Source organism: Teleopsis dalmanni, chromosome 2 (assembly GCF_002237135.1).
Source record: "Teleopsis dalmanni isolate 2A chromosome 2, ASM223713v2, whole genome shotgun sequence".
NCBI lineage: Eukaryota > Metazoa > Arthropoda > Insecta > Diptera > Diopsidae > Teleopsis > Teleopsis dalmanni.
Genome location: NC_051847.1, coordinates 229282663 through 229303381, shown reverse-complemented (window position 1 = coordinate 229303381; position 20719 = coordinate 229282663). Strand labels below are relative to the sequence as shown.

Below are 20719 nucleotides of genomic sequence, written 5' to 3'. Positions count from 1 at the left end.
AACGTAGTGGCATGTCCTCGATAATATAATATTTTCTTAAAAGCGAAACAAAAACTGCTTGAAAATAGGAGAGTCGAATCCAAAATAAATTCAGTAAAAATTTAAATAACAACGGAAGAGAGAGCATGGGTATGGGGTTCGTTGAGGCTACGTTGGGAGCTTGAAAGGACTATGAACATGTTAAGTAAAGCAACACAAATTGATTTAATGCACAACAAAAAAAAGCAGAAAATATAATAAAGAAGCGATAATAAAACAATCCGAAAAGTTGCTAGCAACTCAAAGATGTTGCTTAGCGCCAGTGTGGCAGAGGCTGAGAGTGTTAAAGCCGCCTATGTCTGCAGTACGAGGAGATGGTGTGCTTCTTAGGGAATTTCTATTGATCCTGTGTGTTATGTTGTTTTCCTGTTTTCCTGTTTTTATGTTTTGTTTTGGTATGTCATGCAGGTCGAATTTTTTTAGGGTTTTATTGCCACATTTGCTGTTGCTACTGTTTTTGTTTATTTCTAGGATTTTTTATTGTTTATTTTATTTCGTAGTATATTTTTATTTTTTATGCCACAACTGCTAACGTTCGAGCTGCCTGCTGCCTGCTGCCCCAGTGGCAATGTGTCTTGAAAGGATAACAAACGGATAACGGAACGAAGGGAGCAGAGTCAATCCAAGTTTTTTATGCTGTCGGGTTTGACGGTTGCTGGCGTTGTTTTGTTAATGCAAGAGACTAACCATATCTTTTATATTTTTTACAATTTCCTCATGTTGTATATTTGGATGTAAAGGCATGCATGGAATTGTGGCATTCATTCACTAGAAGCTTAAAAAATGAGTTTTCCGCATTTTTTTGATAAAATTTTATATCAAGGCAAAAGGGTAATATGTGGGTATATATAATGCGGAACGGTCATTCAAGTGCCTTTCCAAAAATTTCCTATGTAACAATTTATGCTTCTTCTTAGCTTTTCTGTTTTAATTTGATTATCCTACATAATTTGCATTTCCTACTGGTGTACAAAATTATTTCTAAAATTATGCATAAACTACAGATAATGTATGTTGAACTAGCGAAAAGACTTGATTTTATTTTGTGTTTGTTTTTTAATTTACAGATGATGAAAACTCAAATGTGCATGCCATACTCACCAATGACAACTTACTCGATGGCACAATTGAAACCAGCTCCGAACAGTATTACGTCGAGCCAGCGCATAGGTATTCCAGTGATTTGCCTGCCAGTGGCGTACACAGTATAATATACAAAGTGAGTGATGTGCATATGGATAAGTCAGCAGCTGCATCACCTACAACATCGTCGCCAGCAGAGCACTGTGCCAGTGAACGCCTGAAACGCAGTCTAATGTTGGATGATTTGAAGCGACGTTTATCCAGTGGTGAAGAATTACGATGGCGACGGAAACGCGAAACGCACGTCGACGAAAACAACAACAATTTAACTCTGAATCGCCAAAAGCGATGGCTGCCAGATGAGGTGAGTTACGTATATGTAACATTTTGTTGCAAACTATAAATTTCTTTCGTCCTTTTAAAACTGTTTGGTGGTAATTGCAATTATCCTGTTTGCTGCGAAACACTACCACACGTGCGGCACTTATTATAGTAGTGTGCCGTTGTCAATTAAATTGCAAATTGACAAGTGAGTGAATGCGTGACACATTTAGCATGAATTAGGTTATTGGTTTATATCGTACTGCCGTCTCCTCCATCTACTTGACTTGACTGACACTGCCTTCCGCCGTTTCATTTCATTTGCCACAGTTTGACTTTGAGGTATAAAAGTGTCTGCCAATTAATGTCACTGACAGGACAATGACTTGCCATTCTATTGGAACGCAGTCGAGTAAAGTCAAGTCGAGTCGAGTCGACACTTAACATTTCAGAGGGAAGGAGATCTAGTAAAATGCCGTCGAAAATACCGAAAATGTTCATTTTGTGCGCGTGTTCCCTTCATTTGTCGTTGGTATCCTTAGTGCAAAATGCTGTGGATGAGTGCAAAATGCATTGACTGACACTTAATTTCCGTATTGTGTTCACAATTAAATTGTCAACGATATTACGAAGTTTATGCTTTCACATAAGACAAAGAGATATAGTTTCAAAAGTTTTTGCAGAATTTAAGCCTATCCGAAATGGGGTAGTACCTAAGTTGATATAGTGAATACGGGGCAATATGTATCTAAAATTCTTGAAATATTTTAGATAATCTTAGATAATCAAAGTCGTCAAGTAGTTTTAAACTTTTGAAGTTCTTCTCTTCTTAATTGAAAACGCAACATTATTCGATTCCTCACAGCGTCTTACAACTATATCTTAAGAGCGAGAGTGGGTGCACTCTACTGTTCATTTTCATATGTATTTAATTACGCGGTAGGAGTTTTAGTCTCTTTGCTTATTTCATAATCTTATCTCAAAAGAATACTCTATCGATGAAGATGTAATTTATTCTATTTACTCACAATGAATTTTTTTAATTTTTGTTTAATTTATTTAAAAAGTAAAGGAGATGTACTCGATTTTCCTTTTCAAAAATGTAAGAAATGGTTTATGCAGTCCAAGGATCCAATGTGCAAGCCTTAAAATTCTGTTGCGGTTATTTTCTTTTTAACAGCAAGAATCAAACCAAAAACCACACAATGTGTTTCAGATTGAAAATTTGGTCTTTGGTTTCTTCAACTATTTGGTTGCATTCTGCCTGCCATGGCATTGTGTATGCTCTGTCCACTGTATACCTCATCACTGTCGTGTTAGAAAAACTTATTGATGTTGTCAGCTCCGATTACAGCATTTGGAACATTAACTGAATTGAGGTCAAATGGTCACTTTCGATGTATGCTGTTCCAATTGTAATGTTGCTGTTACTATTTGTCTATGTAGGTATGTCAACTTATGTGTGCGTCCTGTAGTTGGATGGTATACATATAGAAATTCAGTTATATATGTATATGCAATTACTTTCACTTCTAAACACCCCACTTGCAGTTTTAAGCTCCTCCCAAGCAATCTCACTGTTGTTGTAAATAGTACTTTTGGCTTTCCGTTTTCAGAATTTCTATTGCCAGCTTTGATTGCAGCTTACGAATGGCGCCCTTGCGGGTGTTTGGGGCGCACAGAAATTAGCAACTGTTGCTAAAAAACTACTTCAAATAGATGAAAATAGCTGCATAAGTATTTTCACTTCTCTCTACGAGTATATGTGCATAAACATAAGAAGGAAGGCATTCAATTTTTCCGTTGGCCAAAGAAATCCAATTAAAATGTCATTTATGTTTTGTTGAGTAGACAAAATGTGAGAAAAATGCATTTCGACAAAAATAAAAGTTTTGTTAAATACTTTTTAATGGAATTTGGTTAGAGTAGATTAAATTACATAACAATAAGGTCAACATATGTTGCTACTTAAGTGCAATTGTGGTCTACTAAGTGTTGAACTTAATATAAAATTATATTGTTTCACATCTCGTGTAAAAAGAGAGACTATAGAAATACATATTTTTTTTTATATTTCAGCTTTCAATAAATGAGCAACAGAACCCGCCATTACCACTTGACTTGGATGTGCCGTATAATGATGACTTTAGCATATTCACGCACTACACCAATCGTGACAATATCAATAACACGAAGTCATTGAATAAATCAATATCTAATGTGGAATCAATTGAGGATAACGAAAAAACACCTCAACAAGCTTCTGTGATTACTTGGCGCAATGCTGTTGGTGCCAGTGAGACTGGTTTCACTCCATCCATAGCAAAGACGACAAATGCAACACGCAATCGTAACATTATTGTTAGTAATTATAATCCTAATGGTGGGGAAAGTAATGCCAATTACAACAATAACAATAATAATAGTGTGCGTAAAACTTATACAAAACACAAGAATATTATAGTGAGCACTTACAACAACAATAATAACAATAACAACAACAATAAAAATAATAATCCAAATTTCAACCGCTCATCAACTTTTGGACGCAACGATGATCCATTCGATTCCAATGGTAATTTTGTTAATAACTTTTTTAATACAAATTGGACGACGATGTTTGTAGGCAATGATCGGCCCAGTCACAAAACCCACGTCGAAATTATAACGAAAAACGGTGCCACAAAGAAACCAAATATCATTGTGAATAACTATAATCCCGAAATAATGATGGCACCTAATCCACATAATCCAAATTTTAATAGCATGCTAATGACGAACTTGTTGAGTGGACGCGGTCAAGATAATAACCGCGATGCTGGTAGTGGTAGCTCAATGCGTTCCTTGTATGATCGTAAGATCACTTGCATGTTATACCTGCAAGCTGATCACACATTCTTTCAAAAAATGGGTTCCGATGAGGCTAGTATAGAGGCCATTACCAGGCATGTACAACGCGCTAATTCAATATACAAAAATACTGGTAAGTGAATATATAATGAATATTGTTATATTATTTTTTTTCAAAGTACCGACTAATAGAAAGAGAATGAACAAAGTTCTAATAAAATGTCTTTTAAAAATTGCAAGTGGAGTGAATCAGGGCTAACAATTGTAAACAAAAAATGGGTTATCGATTCTTGCTTTAAAATAACACATACAGGCTATAAATATAATTAATTAATTACTAAAAATATAGCAAACACTGTACAAAATTTAGTGTTCCTGCAATTTTAAAGTAATTAGTTGATAAATTTGGCTTAGTCACTCTAAGTCCTTTAATGTGCATTGCTATAACTGTTAGGTTCGATTAATTTACCTTCTGTTTTAGTTCAAGTAGTTCATTCTTTTCTAGAAAAGTCTGCCTGATTGGCCTTTATGGGTAACATTGAAATTGTGGCAGAAATAACGAGGGATATATAAAGAAGTGACTTCAGAACGTATGCTTAACCACTTTTAGAAGCATATACTTATAGCTATAGTAAATGCTTATTGGCATTTACTCAATATATTTTGGAATAGGTTTCAAAAATACCATACTAAAGTAAGTTTTGTACACTTTATTCTAAACACATACTTTTGAGGGATTACTTTTTATCTGGTTTCTTGAAGTATGTTATAGCGATTTGAAAGACAAACAAAACGTTTGTAGGTAAACAACAACTATCTAAGGAAAGACAGTCACATTGATCTTAGTAGGTGCAAAGAGAAATTTTATAACACATTAACTAAGAAAATGGATTTTGGATAAGGATACATACTTCTATTGAATACGAAAACTTAATATTGTTTTGATAAAACGAATAAATTGTTTAATGCAGTCTTTAAGTTCGTGCTAAAGACATTTGCGAAAGTGAAAACCTTTAGTGGATAAAATTTAAGTGCACAGTAGTGGAATTTTAGAGGAGTTGTTGACTAATATTGTTCTCTTTCTCTTTCGATCCGATTAGTTGCTGTGTTCTCATGTGAGTGACGTAACTAGAAGTGATCGTTAAAATATAGATTCTCCCTTGATAATACAATCTACATAGGAGGCACTACGAAAACAGTGCTATATTTTCTAGTATTTACCTCCTTAGCACAATTTTTGCTACGCCACCGGTTGGTTATGCTATCGTTTAGCTGGTGTGTTCTTCCTGTCGCACAATTTAAAAGTATTTTATTTGTATAAACAATTTAATTTAAACACCTCAGGTTTATATGAATTAAATTTAAAACTATTTTATCCATTCATTCGTTTAGTATGCAGAGCAAAAATAAAAAGGTTTTCTGCAGTTACATTTTAAATCTAAACATATTTGAAGGAGACTCAGTTTTTGACTGAATCTGCAATACCATCTGGCGTATATAAAGCTGATGCTATATATTATTAGTTGGCCTGTTGTTTTGTTTATGATTCATTTAATTATTATTTTATGTGTAAAACAATCAATACAAGTTTTCATTGAAACTGCAAATATATTTCAGTTTCCGCCGAACTGAAAACTGCGTACAAAGTGTTGCACTGTGGAACGGTTTATTTCACTGTTCACTCCACTGCAACCATTGCTCCACGGCTGAATACTCTGGTTCCCGAAATGAAATTTATGGTTTTGGCACGGAATGGTTCTTGCAAAATGTGTCCACCCAACGATTTAATAATTTTGTGCATTTTGAAATTTTTATTACAACGAAATTCACACAACTTGGCCGCACAATCCAATGAATTTTAACAATAAAAACTGTTGAATTGTCAGGGAAATTCATTTTCGCATACATTTTATTAAAAATTTTTACTTTCCTGCTGATCTGCCAGTGGAATATTTTCGATTAAAAGATTAAAAGACGTGTTTTACATGAGTTTCATTTGTGCCGTAAGATTTTTATGGATTTTTCACTAGAAATGAACTTTTATTTTCAGATTTCAATAACGACGGCAAACCTGACAATATAACGTTTATGATAAAACGAATTAAAGTTCACAACATGAATGCAGTCAAGGATCCCGCCTACCGATTTCCTGGAAATTATGGTGTCGAAAAGTTCTTGGAATTGTTTTCAGGTTAGTTAGTAATTATTATTAATCGATTTTCATCTTATGTCATTTAAAGTAACAAAAAGTTCTTATTGTTTATAAGTTTTTAAGGATGCTCGTAAAATAATCAGAAAAATAGTCGTATGAGCACAAGAAGAATTATTGGGGATTTTATCTAATGTGAATTTTACTAATAAAAAATTATTGAAAATCCGTATTGTAATAAAATAGATGTGAAAACAGTAAAATAATCAACTATAGATAGCTCAAAAATGTATTTTCACTTATTTATTAAATTCTTGCTTAATTAAACTTTAAAAGTTTTTAGTTACTTAAAATCATTTCATTTCACCTCGACAAATTGAATAAACTACACAGTGAGACAAAATTAAATTTTCACCTTTATTTTGTTGAAGCGTTTCCTTTTGCTTCATCAATGACACTTAAGGATTTTATCATACGTAAGCGTAGATACAGGAACGTACCACAACCGACACACATAAGAGTAGATACATTTAGCAACTTTAAATTGGAATTGTTTGAGTTATGGCAAAGGTTTCAGGTAGCATTGGAGCGCAAAACGATTGAGTTGCCGCAAATGCCTCTTATTTAGTGGCAAAACCCAATTTAACTGAGCTGAACGTAACTCTTAGGAGTTGCAGTAGAAAATTTTATGAAAATAAATGTGAAAAATGTGGTTAAAGTGGCAATGTCAGCCTTTCGTTCCTTAAAAAGATACGCGAAAACATTTTGTGGTAAAGAAATTGAGTAGCTTCTGTATAGATGGTTCTACATAATTATATATAGAATATTTATATACTATTAACTATATGTGTTCTTAGATACGTAATTGCGGATACTTTTCAAAAAGTTTTAGTCTTTGAAAAGTTTTTAAAGTAATGAGAAAATATTTTATGTATTTATAAAAAAATATTTCAATTAGCAATAATAGCACTTCAATAGAACTTCATGGGTACGATATCGCCTCTGTGCAAAGCTAAAATTAGAAAATAATATCTTTTTAATCATGTTTTATAAAATATTTTTTATTAAATTATAATTATCATAGAATTTTAAATAAATCTATACACTTATATATAGATAATAATACAATAAAAATAATTTTATAATTAAAAGAGTAGAAGTGAAGAGTAGATAACAGCAAATCAATGATACTCCTAAGCTATTAATATTTTTCTTCACTAAGGAATAGAAATAGGAATAAACGGGGTACCAGCTCCTAACAGGGCAGAGCACTGCAATCATGGTTGATCTTTTGTGCTGCAACAGACCCTTACCGGACAGAAGACATTCCATCTTCCAAATGAAAACCAGAATGTCAACCGTTGAGGATCTCCTAATGTCAGAAGAGGAGAGTAGTTCTTAACCCAGTGACCTCCTACTGGCCCAGATCAAGGCTGGGCAGTCACAGAGAATATGGCTGCAACTCTTATCTGCTTCCAAGCAGAGTCTACAATCTATCTCTTCGGACAGACCCATTTTGTTAAGGTGATAATGTAGTCCATTGTGACTTGTTAAATATCCCACCAGCAACCTCAACTCTGTTCTGCTAAAGAAGGATACCTTACAATAACTACAGGAATGAATCAGCTTTTTAGCCTGGCGGATATCTGGAATGTTGCGTCATTAGCGCCTTTTCTCGACTAAGAACCATTTATCAATCAGAGACCTAGTTGTAGACCAACTTAATTTACAATTTGGCTCCGGTCCACAAATTTCAATAGCAGATCCTGACCTCACCAGCTGCTGCAACATGTCATAACAGTCCAATAGAAGCTTTGAAGAAAACGTCCAGAATAATAATGCTTTCATTCGCCACTTATACGAATATAGAATTACGATGTATAAGTAATTATTCACACATACGTATGATTTTCTAGCATACGGTGTTAATAGAATACTAGAGTACTGTGTCAATTCAGTTAGTCATCGTACCCATCGTATCTGTAATATGAACACTTAAGTATTCCTTTTTTAAATTTTAACATTTTTCCAAACTCTGATGAAAAATCGCGCTTCATGACAATTTAATCAGGGCTCAAAATTATTTTCGTTTTAAAGTTATCATTTTCGTTTTATTTTTAAGGAATGCTTGTTGTTGATGGCTATGAGTGGCCTTCTAAGGGTGCAGAAAGATGTATAGTAAAGACTGGGAATTGCAGACTAAAGTATTTCTCTGCTATATACAGCCGTCATTCTAAAATGTGAAAACCTAGTTTTGTGGCCTTCGCTGCATAAACAATGCATTGTTCAAATGCTTAGTAGACTTCAAAGATCAGCATACGTGGGCGTTAACTACCTATAAATAGCTATGCTTATAAACAAGACCGGATTGGGAGACAGGGCTGAGTACAACGCAAGGAAAGATATCACTTTACAATAACAAATCGTAGATGCGTATAGGCATTGAAACCTAAATCTATTCAGTGGACCTAGAAATTTGTAAGTTGTACCACCTTTACGACTTTACTTCAATAATTTTGGCAGAAGTTTTCGTCTTTCTAAGAGCCTATTCTCTAACTATGTGCATGGACTTTAATGAAAATGAAGTCTATATTCTCACTGATAGTAGAGGCAGCAATTTAAGCTATATCAGTAATTTGCTTCTCGTCTTGAAAATAGTTCACGAATATACATGATCTATTAACGTAATAAGTAGTGCCTTCAAGTTAACTCTAAATTGGTTTCCTGAATACTTGAATAATAAAAGATACGAGAATGCAGATGAGTTGATCAGCCTTGCGCTTCTTCGATGGAACTTCTCCTTTTAATCTCTGCTCCTCCCAACCACAAATCATAATTGATTTACGACCATTTTTGCGACAGTGATAATATGACTGTCAGGACAGATCAAGAGCTAAATGACCTGTATACTTTAAACGTAGAAGTTCCGACTAGATACACAGATGTAGTTAGAAAGTGTTTACATTAATATCTGTTCTAACGGGGCATTAGACAATAGGATGGCATGGAGCCAGACTTGGTCTGCCCTGTCGAATCCGGATGGTTCTAATATACTTTTTTAGCATATCTGAACGGCTTTCTTAACTTATTGAAGGCAATTCGATCCTCCTTTCACTTCACCTACCCATTTTCCTGTTAAAGTTCGAATCGACAAAATAAATGAAAGAAAGATATTTACTTTAAACTACGAAGTTCATTATTTTTTAGTATAAAGTAAAAAATATGAACAATATAAAGAAATTAAATTGTATGTATTTTAAGATTCTAACTCTGTGTCAGTTATTCGAAATTTAAGGATGAGAATAAATAATTTTATTATTAATTGCGTTTAATTTCAAATTTATACATAACTACATTCCAATTAAGCAATAAGAAATACCTTCAATAAGAATAACTTCATTACCGTCTACGCTCGCAGTATAGTCTATGCACTTGCTTTGCCTTGAGTTCCTACAGCACCAAAAAGGATTCCCTGAACAGAAATAGAAAACACAACTGCATCACCGCTGTTTATATAACTGTAGATATAATCCTCAGCTTAATAAATAAATGAAAATGTAGACTTTTAAACTGGCGCTTCATGGTTTGTCTCTACTCGTTGCTGTAGTTTTGTGTGGCTCGGTGCTCTGCAGTATCGTTCGTTTTACTATTTTGTTGCATTATTGTTTTGCTCTACTGTTTTCTGTTCTGCATCTAACAAACCAGCCAGCGTTCGCTTAGTCAAGCTTCTGAGTTGGTTTTCCATTATCGTACTCGATTTCATGAAATTGCACAAAAACCATTTTCGCATTTCAACTCAACGCAGACACATTGCAATTTTCACATTTAATTTTCCCCTCACAATTGATTTGAAAGTGTACAAGCGTAGCAACTCATGCTCATACTCACGCACAAATACATACACATTCATAAGTGCTTAACGAGAAACACAAATATTCATAAACATAAACACATACTCCCTGCCTAGAAGAACATACACACACACACACTCACACACACACACACACACACTCACACACACACGATATTTGCAATGTATGCACGAACCGGAAGTCAGGTATGTGCATACACTTTTGCGTATGAAATGTTGGCAAAACCACAAACATTGGCAATAAATATGCGTATTATTTATTTAGGTTGTTTGTATGTATGTGAATGCAAATATTTTTGTGTACAGTGGTGTGCGATGTGTGGTGGTGATATGAGTTAGTTTGTGTAACTTTGAGTTTTATTTTCAGTTTCGGTGTGCATATGCGAGCAGTGTTTGTTTATGAAATGGATATTCCATACTTTTAGGATTTATAATTGTACATATATACATATGTATGTGTGTATTTATGTGTGTATTGCTTTAGATTTAAAAAACCGTAATAATATTTTTCTTTCCTGTTCCTATTTTTTCTAATATTTTTTCTATTTTAATTTCTTATTTAAATATTGAGCCTTTTAGGAGCAGTACTTTTGTTTATAGACTCTGTTTTATTCAGTTAGTTTACTGATAACTTTTATTCACGACTGCTTTATTATTTCTCAAAAAAACATGTCCCCTTTTCGCGTGTGCTTAAAGGCGACGACACAATACAAAAATGACAAATAAATTAAAGGCCATGATACAATAAATCTTAATTCTAAACATATCGCCGCCTTTGATGGCTCCAGCAGACATCAACATTCAGATGGAATAGGTGCCAATTTATGGATTGCTCGGCGAACCTCTCCATTCTTTGTTTTTACATCAGCAACTCGAACCCAACCTTTAGCATCTCTTGTCACTTTCAGCACTCTCCCAATAAGCCATTGCTTAGAAGGCAAATTTTCTTCTGCAACTAACACCATATCACCTTCATTAAGGTTCTTCTGCTTCTTAGTCCATTTGACTTTCTGTTGAAGTTCATGAAGATACTCCGCCGACCACCTTCTCCAAAAATGTTGTTGTATGGCCGAAATTCGTAGCCATCTATCTTTATGAGACCATTCTTCGCTATCCACAGAAGGTTCCACAGTTCCAACCAACGGACCACCTGTTAAGAAATGTGCCGGTGTAAGAACGCTTTCATCATTTGGGTCGTTAGACAAGGTTGTCAAAGGTCTTGAATTTAAAACTGCCTCTACTTCCGCAACCACTGTTGCCAGCTCTTCAAATGTAAGATGTGATTGACCCAATATTCTAGCCAAATGATATTTTGCTGATTTTACAGCCGCTTCCCATAGTCCACCAAAGTGGGGGGATCTGGGTGGTATATGATGAAATTCAATACTATTGGCAGTACAATATTTTGAAATCTTGCCCTGTACTTGTTGATCAAAAAACTTGCATTTCATTTCCTCGAGCTCTTTACGAGTACCCACAAAATTAGTGGCATTGTCGCAAAATAATTTTAAGCATAAGCCGCGTCGAGCTACAAATCTTTTTAATGAAGCCAGGAAAGCCTTTGCAGTCAAATCAGAGACCACCTCCATATGCACAGCTTTTGTGGCAAAACAAATAAAAACAGCAATATAGCTTTTTGTTGTTCTGTACCCACGAAGTAGATACGTTGTTGTAATAGGGCCGCAAAAGTCCACTCCAGTCACAGTGAATGGCCTCGCTACGGTGACTCTAGAAGAGGGTAAATCGCCCATAATCTGATTACTCAATTTTGGATGGCATCTAAAGCATTGTAGACAACTACCAGTAATTTTGCGTATTACTCCTCTAGCATGAAATATCCAAAATCGCTGCCTAACTATAGCCATAAGCGCTTGCGTACCAGCATGCAAATATTTGAAATGAAGAAATCGTACAAAACTGCAAACTATTTCTGAGTTATTCGGTAACAAAATTTGATGTTTAGCATCATATGGTAATGCAGCCTTCGCTAATCTCCCACCAACACGTAGTAGCGGAACACCATAAGTATCTTCTACAAAAATGCTCAGATTTTTATATTTACTGTTTGCTGGCAATTCTCTATTCTTCAATAGCAGCTCAATTTCTTCTTTGAAATAATGTTGTTGCACACAGTAGAATATACGCACTAGTGCTTCATCTAATCTTTCAGCCATAGACTTAACGCTTCTTCGAAAGCCAAGAAGATTGGCAAAAATTCTTTGTAATTTTTCAAAATCGCTGAAGGTTTCAACCCACGTCACAAAAGAAGATTTCGAGTTATCCTCAGAGCATGTCTCATAAGGTATTTTTTTTTTCAAATTATTAACAGTCATTATCGTACTATTACGACTCCTTTCTTGGTCAGCATTAGTATTCTTTCTAGACTTATTTGGTGGCCACTCACAACAATCTCTCTTCAAGAAAGAAGGACCTGCAAACCAAATAGAATTAGATAGTTCATCTACATACGCACCTCTTGATATTATATCCGCTGGGTTAGACTTTGAAGGAACATGCCGCCAAATACACGTTTTTGTCTGCTCTTGAATCAATGATACCCGGTTGGCAACAAATGTATTCCAATTTGATGGGTGCTCGCTCAGCCAATCTAGCACAATTTCGGAATCCACCCATAAATAGGTCGCGTCAATAGAAATTGGAAAATTGGATTTGGTTTTTGTCACTAGTTTCGACAGCAATTCCGCAGCCAAAAGTTCCAATTTTGGTAAAGATAAAGTTTTTAATGGCGCTACTCTGGATTTAGCACTCCACAACTGCATTGTAACGTCGTTGTCCACACATATTGAGCGAATATAAATACAACACCCGAAAGCTCTTTTTGATGCATCAGCAAATCCATGCATTTCAACTCTAGCAACTCGTTTTTCTGCCAAAACAAATCGAGGCACACTTATTTTCTTGACGTCTTTTAGATTTTCGCGGAATTCTATCCATTGACTATGTAAATTCATTGGTAGGGATTCATCCCAATTAGCCTTCAATATCCACAAATCTTGCATGAAAATCTTCGCCTTTACGATTAATGGGTTAATAAGCCCAAGGGGATCAAACAACTTAGATAGTTCCGACAACACTATTCTTTTTGTCACCGCTTTCGAGCTATCAAAATCTGGCCAAACGTATCGAAACGTATCTCCCACTGGAGCCCAGATGATACCAAGAGTTTTTATTATTTCCTCATCATTCATCCGAAGAGTCTTTTCTTTATCAGCTTCAGGCACGAAATTAAGAAATTTTTCACTATTTGAAAACCACTTCCTTAACTTAAATTTTGCTGAGTTCATTATTGCTGATACTTGATTATATATTTCAAAAATTTCATCTTCATCATTTGATCCACTGATCAAATCATCCATATAAAAATCAGATAACACCTTTCTCGATCCAATCGGATATTTATCGATATAATCTTCACTTAACTGTTTTAAGCATCTTGTAGCTAAATAGGGGGCAGATGTTGTACCATAAGTAATGGTTCGCAAGCGATAGGCCTTTATGTTTTCATCTGAGGAAGACCTCCACAAAATCGTTTGATAATTCGCATCATCATCAGTCACCCATGCTTGGCGATACATTTTTGTTACATCTGCCGTAATTGCATATTTGTAACATCTAAATCGCAGTATTATAGATAACAGGTCATCTTGAACCAGTGGTCCTTTCATCATTACCTCATTTAATGACAAGCCACTGTCAGTTTTACAGCTACAATCGAACACAACTCGAAGTTTCGTACTCGTAGAATCTGGTCGTAGCACATACTGATGCGGTGCAAAATATTTTATCTTATCCATATCAGCTTCTTCAACGATCGTCATGTGACCTAAAGAGAGGTACTCATCCATAAATGCGTTGTAAGCGTCTCGTGTAGAGCGATCTCTACTCAACCTACGCTCTAGTGACAGCAACCGTCGTTTGGCAGCATTATAGGAACCACCCAAATCACTTACTGTTGTTTTAAATGGAATTTTCGTAATAAATCGGCCAGATGTATCTCTACGAATTGATTCACGGAAAATTTTCTCGCATTCCTCTTCTTCTTCGGTTAAAAAATTTGATTTAGTTGAAATCTGTTCTATTTTCCAGAATTTTTCAACCAATTGACTCAAGTTTTCATTCTCATTATGGTTGTGATTGACCAGCATATTATTTATTTTATGACTAGGCGCTAAACATTCTTCTGCTTTGCCTGCAACTATCCACCCTAGTATGGATTTCTGTAGGGTTGGCAACCTTTCATTAAGATAAATTCGTCCAATCGACAACAAATCGAAGAAAATTTCCGCACCAATTAAAATATCTATACGCGCTGGCTTATTGAACATTGGATCAGCCATTTGAATATTTTTTGGTAAATTCCAGTCCGCAACATCGACATAACGGTTAGGTTTGGAGCTTGTTATTTTCGGTAAAACATAAAATTGCAGACTGACTTCGAATTCATTTATTTTTGATTTGATGGTAGCCACAGTTTTTGTTTTAAAGCTAGTTACAACGTCTCCAACACAGCTAGCATCTAATTTACAAGACGTTTTTTTTAATAACAGTTTTTGAGCAACTTTCTCACACATCAAATTTACTTGAGAGCCAGAATCTAATATGGCTCGCATTTGGTGATATTTGCCAAACTTGTCCGCTACCATTACTACTGCTGTTGCCAAAAAAACCTCGTTTTCAGTCATTACGTTCATAACTGATGACTGAGCTGTCTCCTGTGTTGACGTAGATGGCCCATTTTTGCATCTTTGTTCATTTGGCTCCAAGATATAATCTTTATGTAAAAGTTGATGATGAGATAAATTACATTTCGAGCATTTAACAGCAGAGCATTCTTTTTGAAGGTGTCCCCTTTTCAAACATGTAAAACATACCTTTATTCTCCGTGCTACGATAAAGCGTTCTTTTAAAGAAAGCTTTCTAAACTTGCTACAATCTGCAATCTCGTGGCCACTGCCATTACAGACTTCACAAAGAGGTTTTGTAACTGTAAGAGAGGTTGAGTAGTTGCGGTTATTTCTATACTCTTTTTGATAGTTTACAGCCTTTGAATTCACTTGATTAACTTTATGTTCCCTTGCCTCAAGGTTCTCACATCGCCTCGTCAAAACTGCTGAACATTCATTCCAAGTTGACAGCTTCCTGTAATCCACTGATTCTTCCCATTTGACCTGCGAATCTTCGTCCACTCTTTCCATCACCAAATGAATTAACATGGCATTCGCTATATCTTTGTAATCACCTAATGATAGCATTGCATTCAAATGTGCATTCGCTGCATTTAATACATTTCTTAAATGAACTGCAGATGGTTTTGTTAATTTTGGGACAGCAAAGAGGGCTGTAATATGTTCCTCGAACATCAACGCCTTTTTATCGAAGCATTCCTTCAATCGATCGAGTGCTTTGGGGTAATTGTCCTCTGTGACATCAAAATCGTCAATAGCTGCCAGCGGCTTAGAGCCCAAGTGCTCTTTAAGTATCAAAAATCGTTCACAGTCATCAAGCATTTCATCCTGGTTGATTAATTTATTAAACAAGGCTATAAATTTCGGAAATTCGCTATACTTCCCTTCAAATTTCGGTAATTTTACTTCCCGATGACTTCTTGGGCCCGGCAATAACGATGTTGTATTCGTTGCATTGACATCTACCAGTGATAGCTTTCTTTTTTTTAGTAAACTCATTATTTTTGCTTTCGTGGCCACAAATGCATCTTCAACTTCTGCTGTAATTGCTTCGCTTGAAGAAGTATCTGCACCTTGGTTTAGTTTGTCGATATCTGCTTGCACACTCAGAAACTGTTTGAAGTAATTTTCTGTCAAACTAAGCCTGCAGTTAAGTTCTTCTGTTGACAAACTTGACCCTTTTTTCAAAATCATTGATTTTATGCGAGTGATGTTGCCTTTGGTGCTGCCTCTCAACGCCTTCAATTCCGCCATTTTCTTAGACCCTTTCTGCACGCCTCCTTGCTCCCCGTCGCTGAGTTCGTGAATTTCTGAGTCTAACATTTTGCAATTATATTTTTTTTTCTGGATCACTATCCCTTTTCTGGATCACTATCCCTTTTATGGATCACTATCCCTTTTATGGATCACTATCCCTTTTATGGATCACTATCCCGGGTTTCGGCACCAATGTTTTATTCAGTTAGTTTACTGATAACTTTTATTCACGACTGCTTTATTATTTCTCAAAAAAACATGTCCCCTTTTCGCGTGTGCTTAAAGGCGACGACACAATACAAAAATGACAAATAAATTAAAGGCCATGATACAATAAATCTTAATTCTAAACAGACTCTTTATGTTTTGCTTAAACTATTGCAGAATACATATTCATTATTACAGAGTAAAAATGCGAAGCCAAAACCCTTTTTTGTTAAACAATTTCATAATTAATTAATACTCCTTTGGACATGAATACTAAAGTTTAAAGATTTTGTTGCTTTAATAATATTCTACATACACAGTAAGCTTATAAGTATATCTTAAATTAATCTCAACTAAATTTGTTCAAAATTTTGCTTACTATATTAAATTAAATAATTAAATTATTTTTAATTACAAATTTTTCTCATGAATTTATATATTTTTTTTCGCAGAGGAGGATTATGATGCTTTCTGCCTGGCGTATATGTTCACCTACAGAGACTTCGAAATGGGTACCTTAGGATTGGCATGGACTGGTGATTTGAAAAATGCCGGAGGAGTTTGTGAAAAAAATGGCGTAAGTAATTTTTATCTACAAAAAAATGTGCTTCAACATTATTTAATTTGAAACAAAAAAAAACAAAACAACATTCATAAAATCAATAAGAAGTTTATAAGAAGTTTACTTAAAAATGAAAAATCAAAACGTGGCTATAAGAGTTTTTCAATATTAGAAATTTGTAAACATAAGTATGTCTGAAACTGCAAGAGATTCGTATATACTATAAGCTAGTAAATTAGAATAAAGTAAAGGTTAACTCAAGAGCTCATAAATTTTGAAAGGAAAGGAAAATGCCAAATACTCAGTCCTCAGTCACACTAATTTCCAGTAATGTATAGATTACTTTTTTGTAATTCTTTATACGTATTCACAACATGTATGGACAGAGCTGTGCAATAATGATTACATTTGTAATTAGATTACACTCAATTATAAATTACTGAGTAATTTAATTGATAATTGAATTTCCAGATTATATGTGTAATTTAATTGAAAACCTCAATTACGAATTACAGTATAATCTTAATTTGTAATTTAGTTTCTGAATTACAGTCATAATTGAAATTGAAAAACCAAATTTCAAATTACGTGTAATTTGCAAAAATAATCTAGAGAAGAAGAAGCATTGAAACTTTTGAAAGATGATAAACGAATCGAAACTATGGTTGGATTTTGGGTTGTAAGTGGCCCGCATTTTGTTTGCGCCTTCATTCATAGTATTTTGTTGGGTTGCTTGTTTTTGTTTTTTACATTTGGTGTGTAGAAGTGTTCCATTAGAACTTCAAAGCAGATCAAGAGGCAGAAAATTTTTTTCTTTTGTACGCAAATCGAAATCTGAATATGTTGCATTGTTGCTTTTTTTCATGAAGTTGTCAATTTAATATTGCTGTTTTTTTTTGTATTTCTGTCTTGTGCAGTGATCGAAAATATGTATTTAGAAATGTGTATACTTGTTTCATTTGTTCGGTTGCGTGTGTATTTTTCTATGCTTTTGCTCTATGATATTTGTTTGTTTTGCTTGTATGTTTTTTTTGTTTTGGATTGTAGTTTTTTTTTATGAAATTTAGGAAGGTGTCTACTTCGCATGATTTTTTTTTTGTTTTAAGCGCTGATATGCATGTGTGTCAGAATGTGTATACATTTTGTTGTTTTTTTTTGTTTAATTGATTGAACATTTGACTATGAGTTGCGCGTAAATTTTTTAAAGCTAATTTGAAAAGATCGTTGTTTTTGTGCATCAAATAAATATATGCAAATTTGTAAGCAGTATATGTATGTGTGTACGATGTGTATGCAAATAATATAATTTTATCTGTAATGAGATTATGCCTACATTTATGTTTTAAGAATTATTTTTATTGCTAAATACGATTTAGAAATTATAATAACAAAAATGAGTAAAAATATGTAGTTTAAGAATAAAATTTTTGGACAAAGTCTTATGCTGGATGTATATTTGGTTTTGTATGTGCAATAATTTTTTATTGAATATTTATTAAATGGTTAATTGCATACAATGTTTAATTTTTCCCTGTTATATACGTATATGTGTATTTTTATATTTCTGAATATAATCAATAATTTTAATAACTAATTTTTATTAATATCGTTTAGTGATAATATGCATGTATATATAAAATTTTTAAAATTATATATTTCAATATTTTGTAGCAATGTGATAACAATACCAAATATACTTTAAAAATTTATATTTGAATTTAATATGAATGCACTTGGTACAAATATTTTCAGAAAAAAATCAGTAGTAATAAGCGTGCATTTAAGGGTTTTGCCCAGTTTTATTTTTTTGTTTTTTGTTTTAAGCGAATGTGTGTACTTTTCTTCTTTTTTTTTGGTTTGACTGATTTCACATTTGCTTATGCGTACCGCCTGAATTTTTCTAAGCAAATTTGGGAAGATCGTTGTTTTTGTAAGCAGTATATGTGTGTACAACGTGTATGCAAATATAAGTACAAGTTTATCTTTATGCCTACATTTGTTTTTTTAAGCGATAATGTGCATATTGATACGTTTTGTTGATTGTCTAGTTGATGAAGAATAAAGAAAAGAAAAAATTTAACTTACGCGCTTTGGTTTTATAATTTAAGACAGATTTAAAGTGTTTGTAAATTAGTTCAAGAAAATCTTTATTGAAAAATTTATTTAAATAATGTATATAAAAAAGATATAAAATTTAATTATATATTGTTTTATATCTTATACTTTCAGTTTGCGTATTTTTAAATGAATTATTAGAAAAATTTATTTATGGAATATCTTTAATTTTGTATATCATATTTAAGAATACATACATATGTATATGCCAACAACAACGCTTACTTATTAAATGTATATATTTATTAAATTAAAATTTAAGTTAATGATGAGATAATTTAATTGTGGGAAAATTGAAACATGTATTAAAAATTGCAGTTGCATAATTTAGCATAAGCTAAATTTTTCCTTTTCTTTATTTTAACTCAGCTGTACAATCAACTAAATATAATAAAATGCATATTATCGCTTACAAAAACAAATGTAGGCAAACCTTATGAGCAAAACAAATTATATTTGCACACAAATTGATATACATATACTGCACAAAAACAACGATCTTGCCAAATTTGCTAAAAAAAATGCACACGCTTCGCATAAGCAAATGTAGAATCGTCAAACCAAAAAAGAAACAACAAAATGTTTACACATTCGCTTAAAACAAAAAACAAAAAAATAAAATTGCGCAAAACCACCCTTAAATGCATGCTCATTACTCAGCTTTCCATGATAATTTTTTTCTCAAATATTTATAACAAATAAATTCAAACTAAATTGAAATTCAAATTTTTAAAGTATATTTGGTCTTGTTATCACATTGCTACAAAATATTGAAATATATAATTTTAAAAATTTTATATATACATGCATATTATCACTAGACGATATTAATAAAAATTAGTTATTAAAATTATTGATTATATTCAGAAATATAAAAATACACATATACGTATATAACAGGGAAAAATTAAACATTGTACGCAATTAACCATTTAATAAATATTCAATAAAAAATTATTGCACATACAAAACCAAATATACATCCAGCATAAGAATTTGTCCAAAAATTTTATTCTTAAACTACATATTTTTACTCATTTTTGTTATTATAATTTCTAAATCGTATTTAGCAATAAAAATAATTCTTAAAACATAAATGTAGGCATAATCTCATTACAGATAAAATTATATTATTTGCATACACATTGTACACACATACATATACTGCTTACAAATTTGCATATATTTATTTGATGCACAAAAACAACGATCTTTCCAAATTTGCTTAAAAAAATTTACGCGCAACTCATAGTCAAATGTTCAATCAATTAAACAAAAAAAACAACAAAATGTATACACATTCTGACACACATGCATATCAGCGCTTAAAACAAAAAAAAAATCATGCGAAGTAGACACCTTCCTAAATTTCATAAAAAAAAACTACAATCCAAAACAAAAAAAACATACAAGCAAAACAAACAAATATCATAGAGCAAAAGCATAAAAAAGTACACACGCAACCGAACAAATGAAACAAGTATACACATTTCTAAATACATATTTTCGATCACTGCACAAGACATATATAGAAAAAAAAACAGCAATATTAAATTCAC

The 20719-nt window shown here is 33.2% G+C and overlaps 1 protein-coding gene across 1 annotated transcript; it reads left to right on the top strand.

Annotated features, from left to right (window-relative positions):
* Positions 1-285: 285 nt before the first annotated feature.
* On the top strand, positions 286-19289 carry LOC119676901 (putative mediator of RNA polymerase II transcription subunit 24). The gene is made up of 6 exons (XM_038088170.1): positions 286-343; positions 1107-1486; positions 3523-4426; positions 6344-6484; positions 16936-17060; positions 19275-19289. The coding sequence occupies exons 1-6, from the start codon at positions 286-288 to the stop codon at positions 19287-19289; spliced, it is 1623 nt and encodes a 540-aa protein (XP_037944098.1).
* Positions 19290-20719: the final 1430 nt, after the last annotated feature.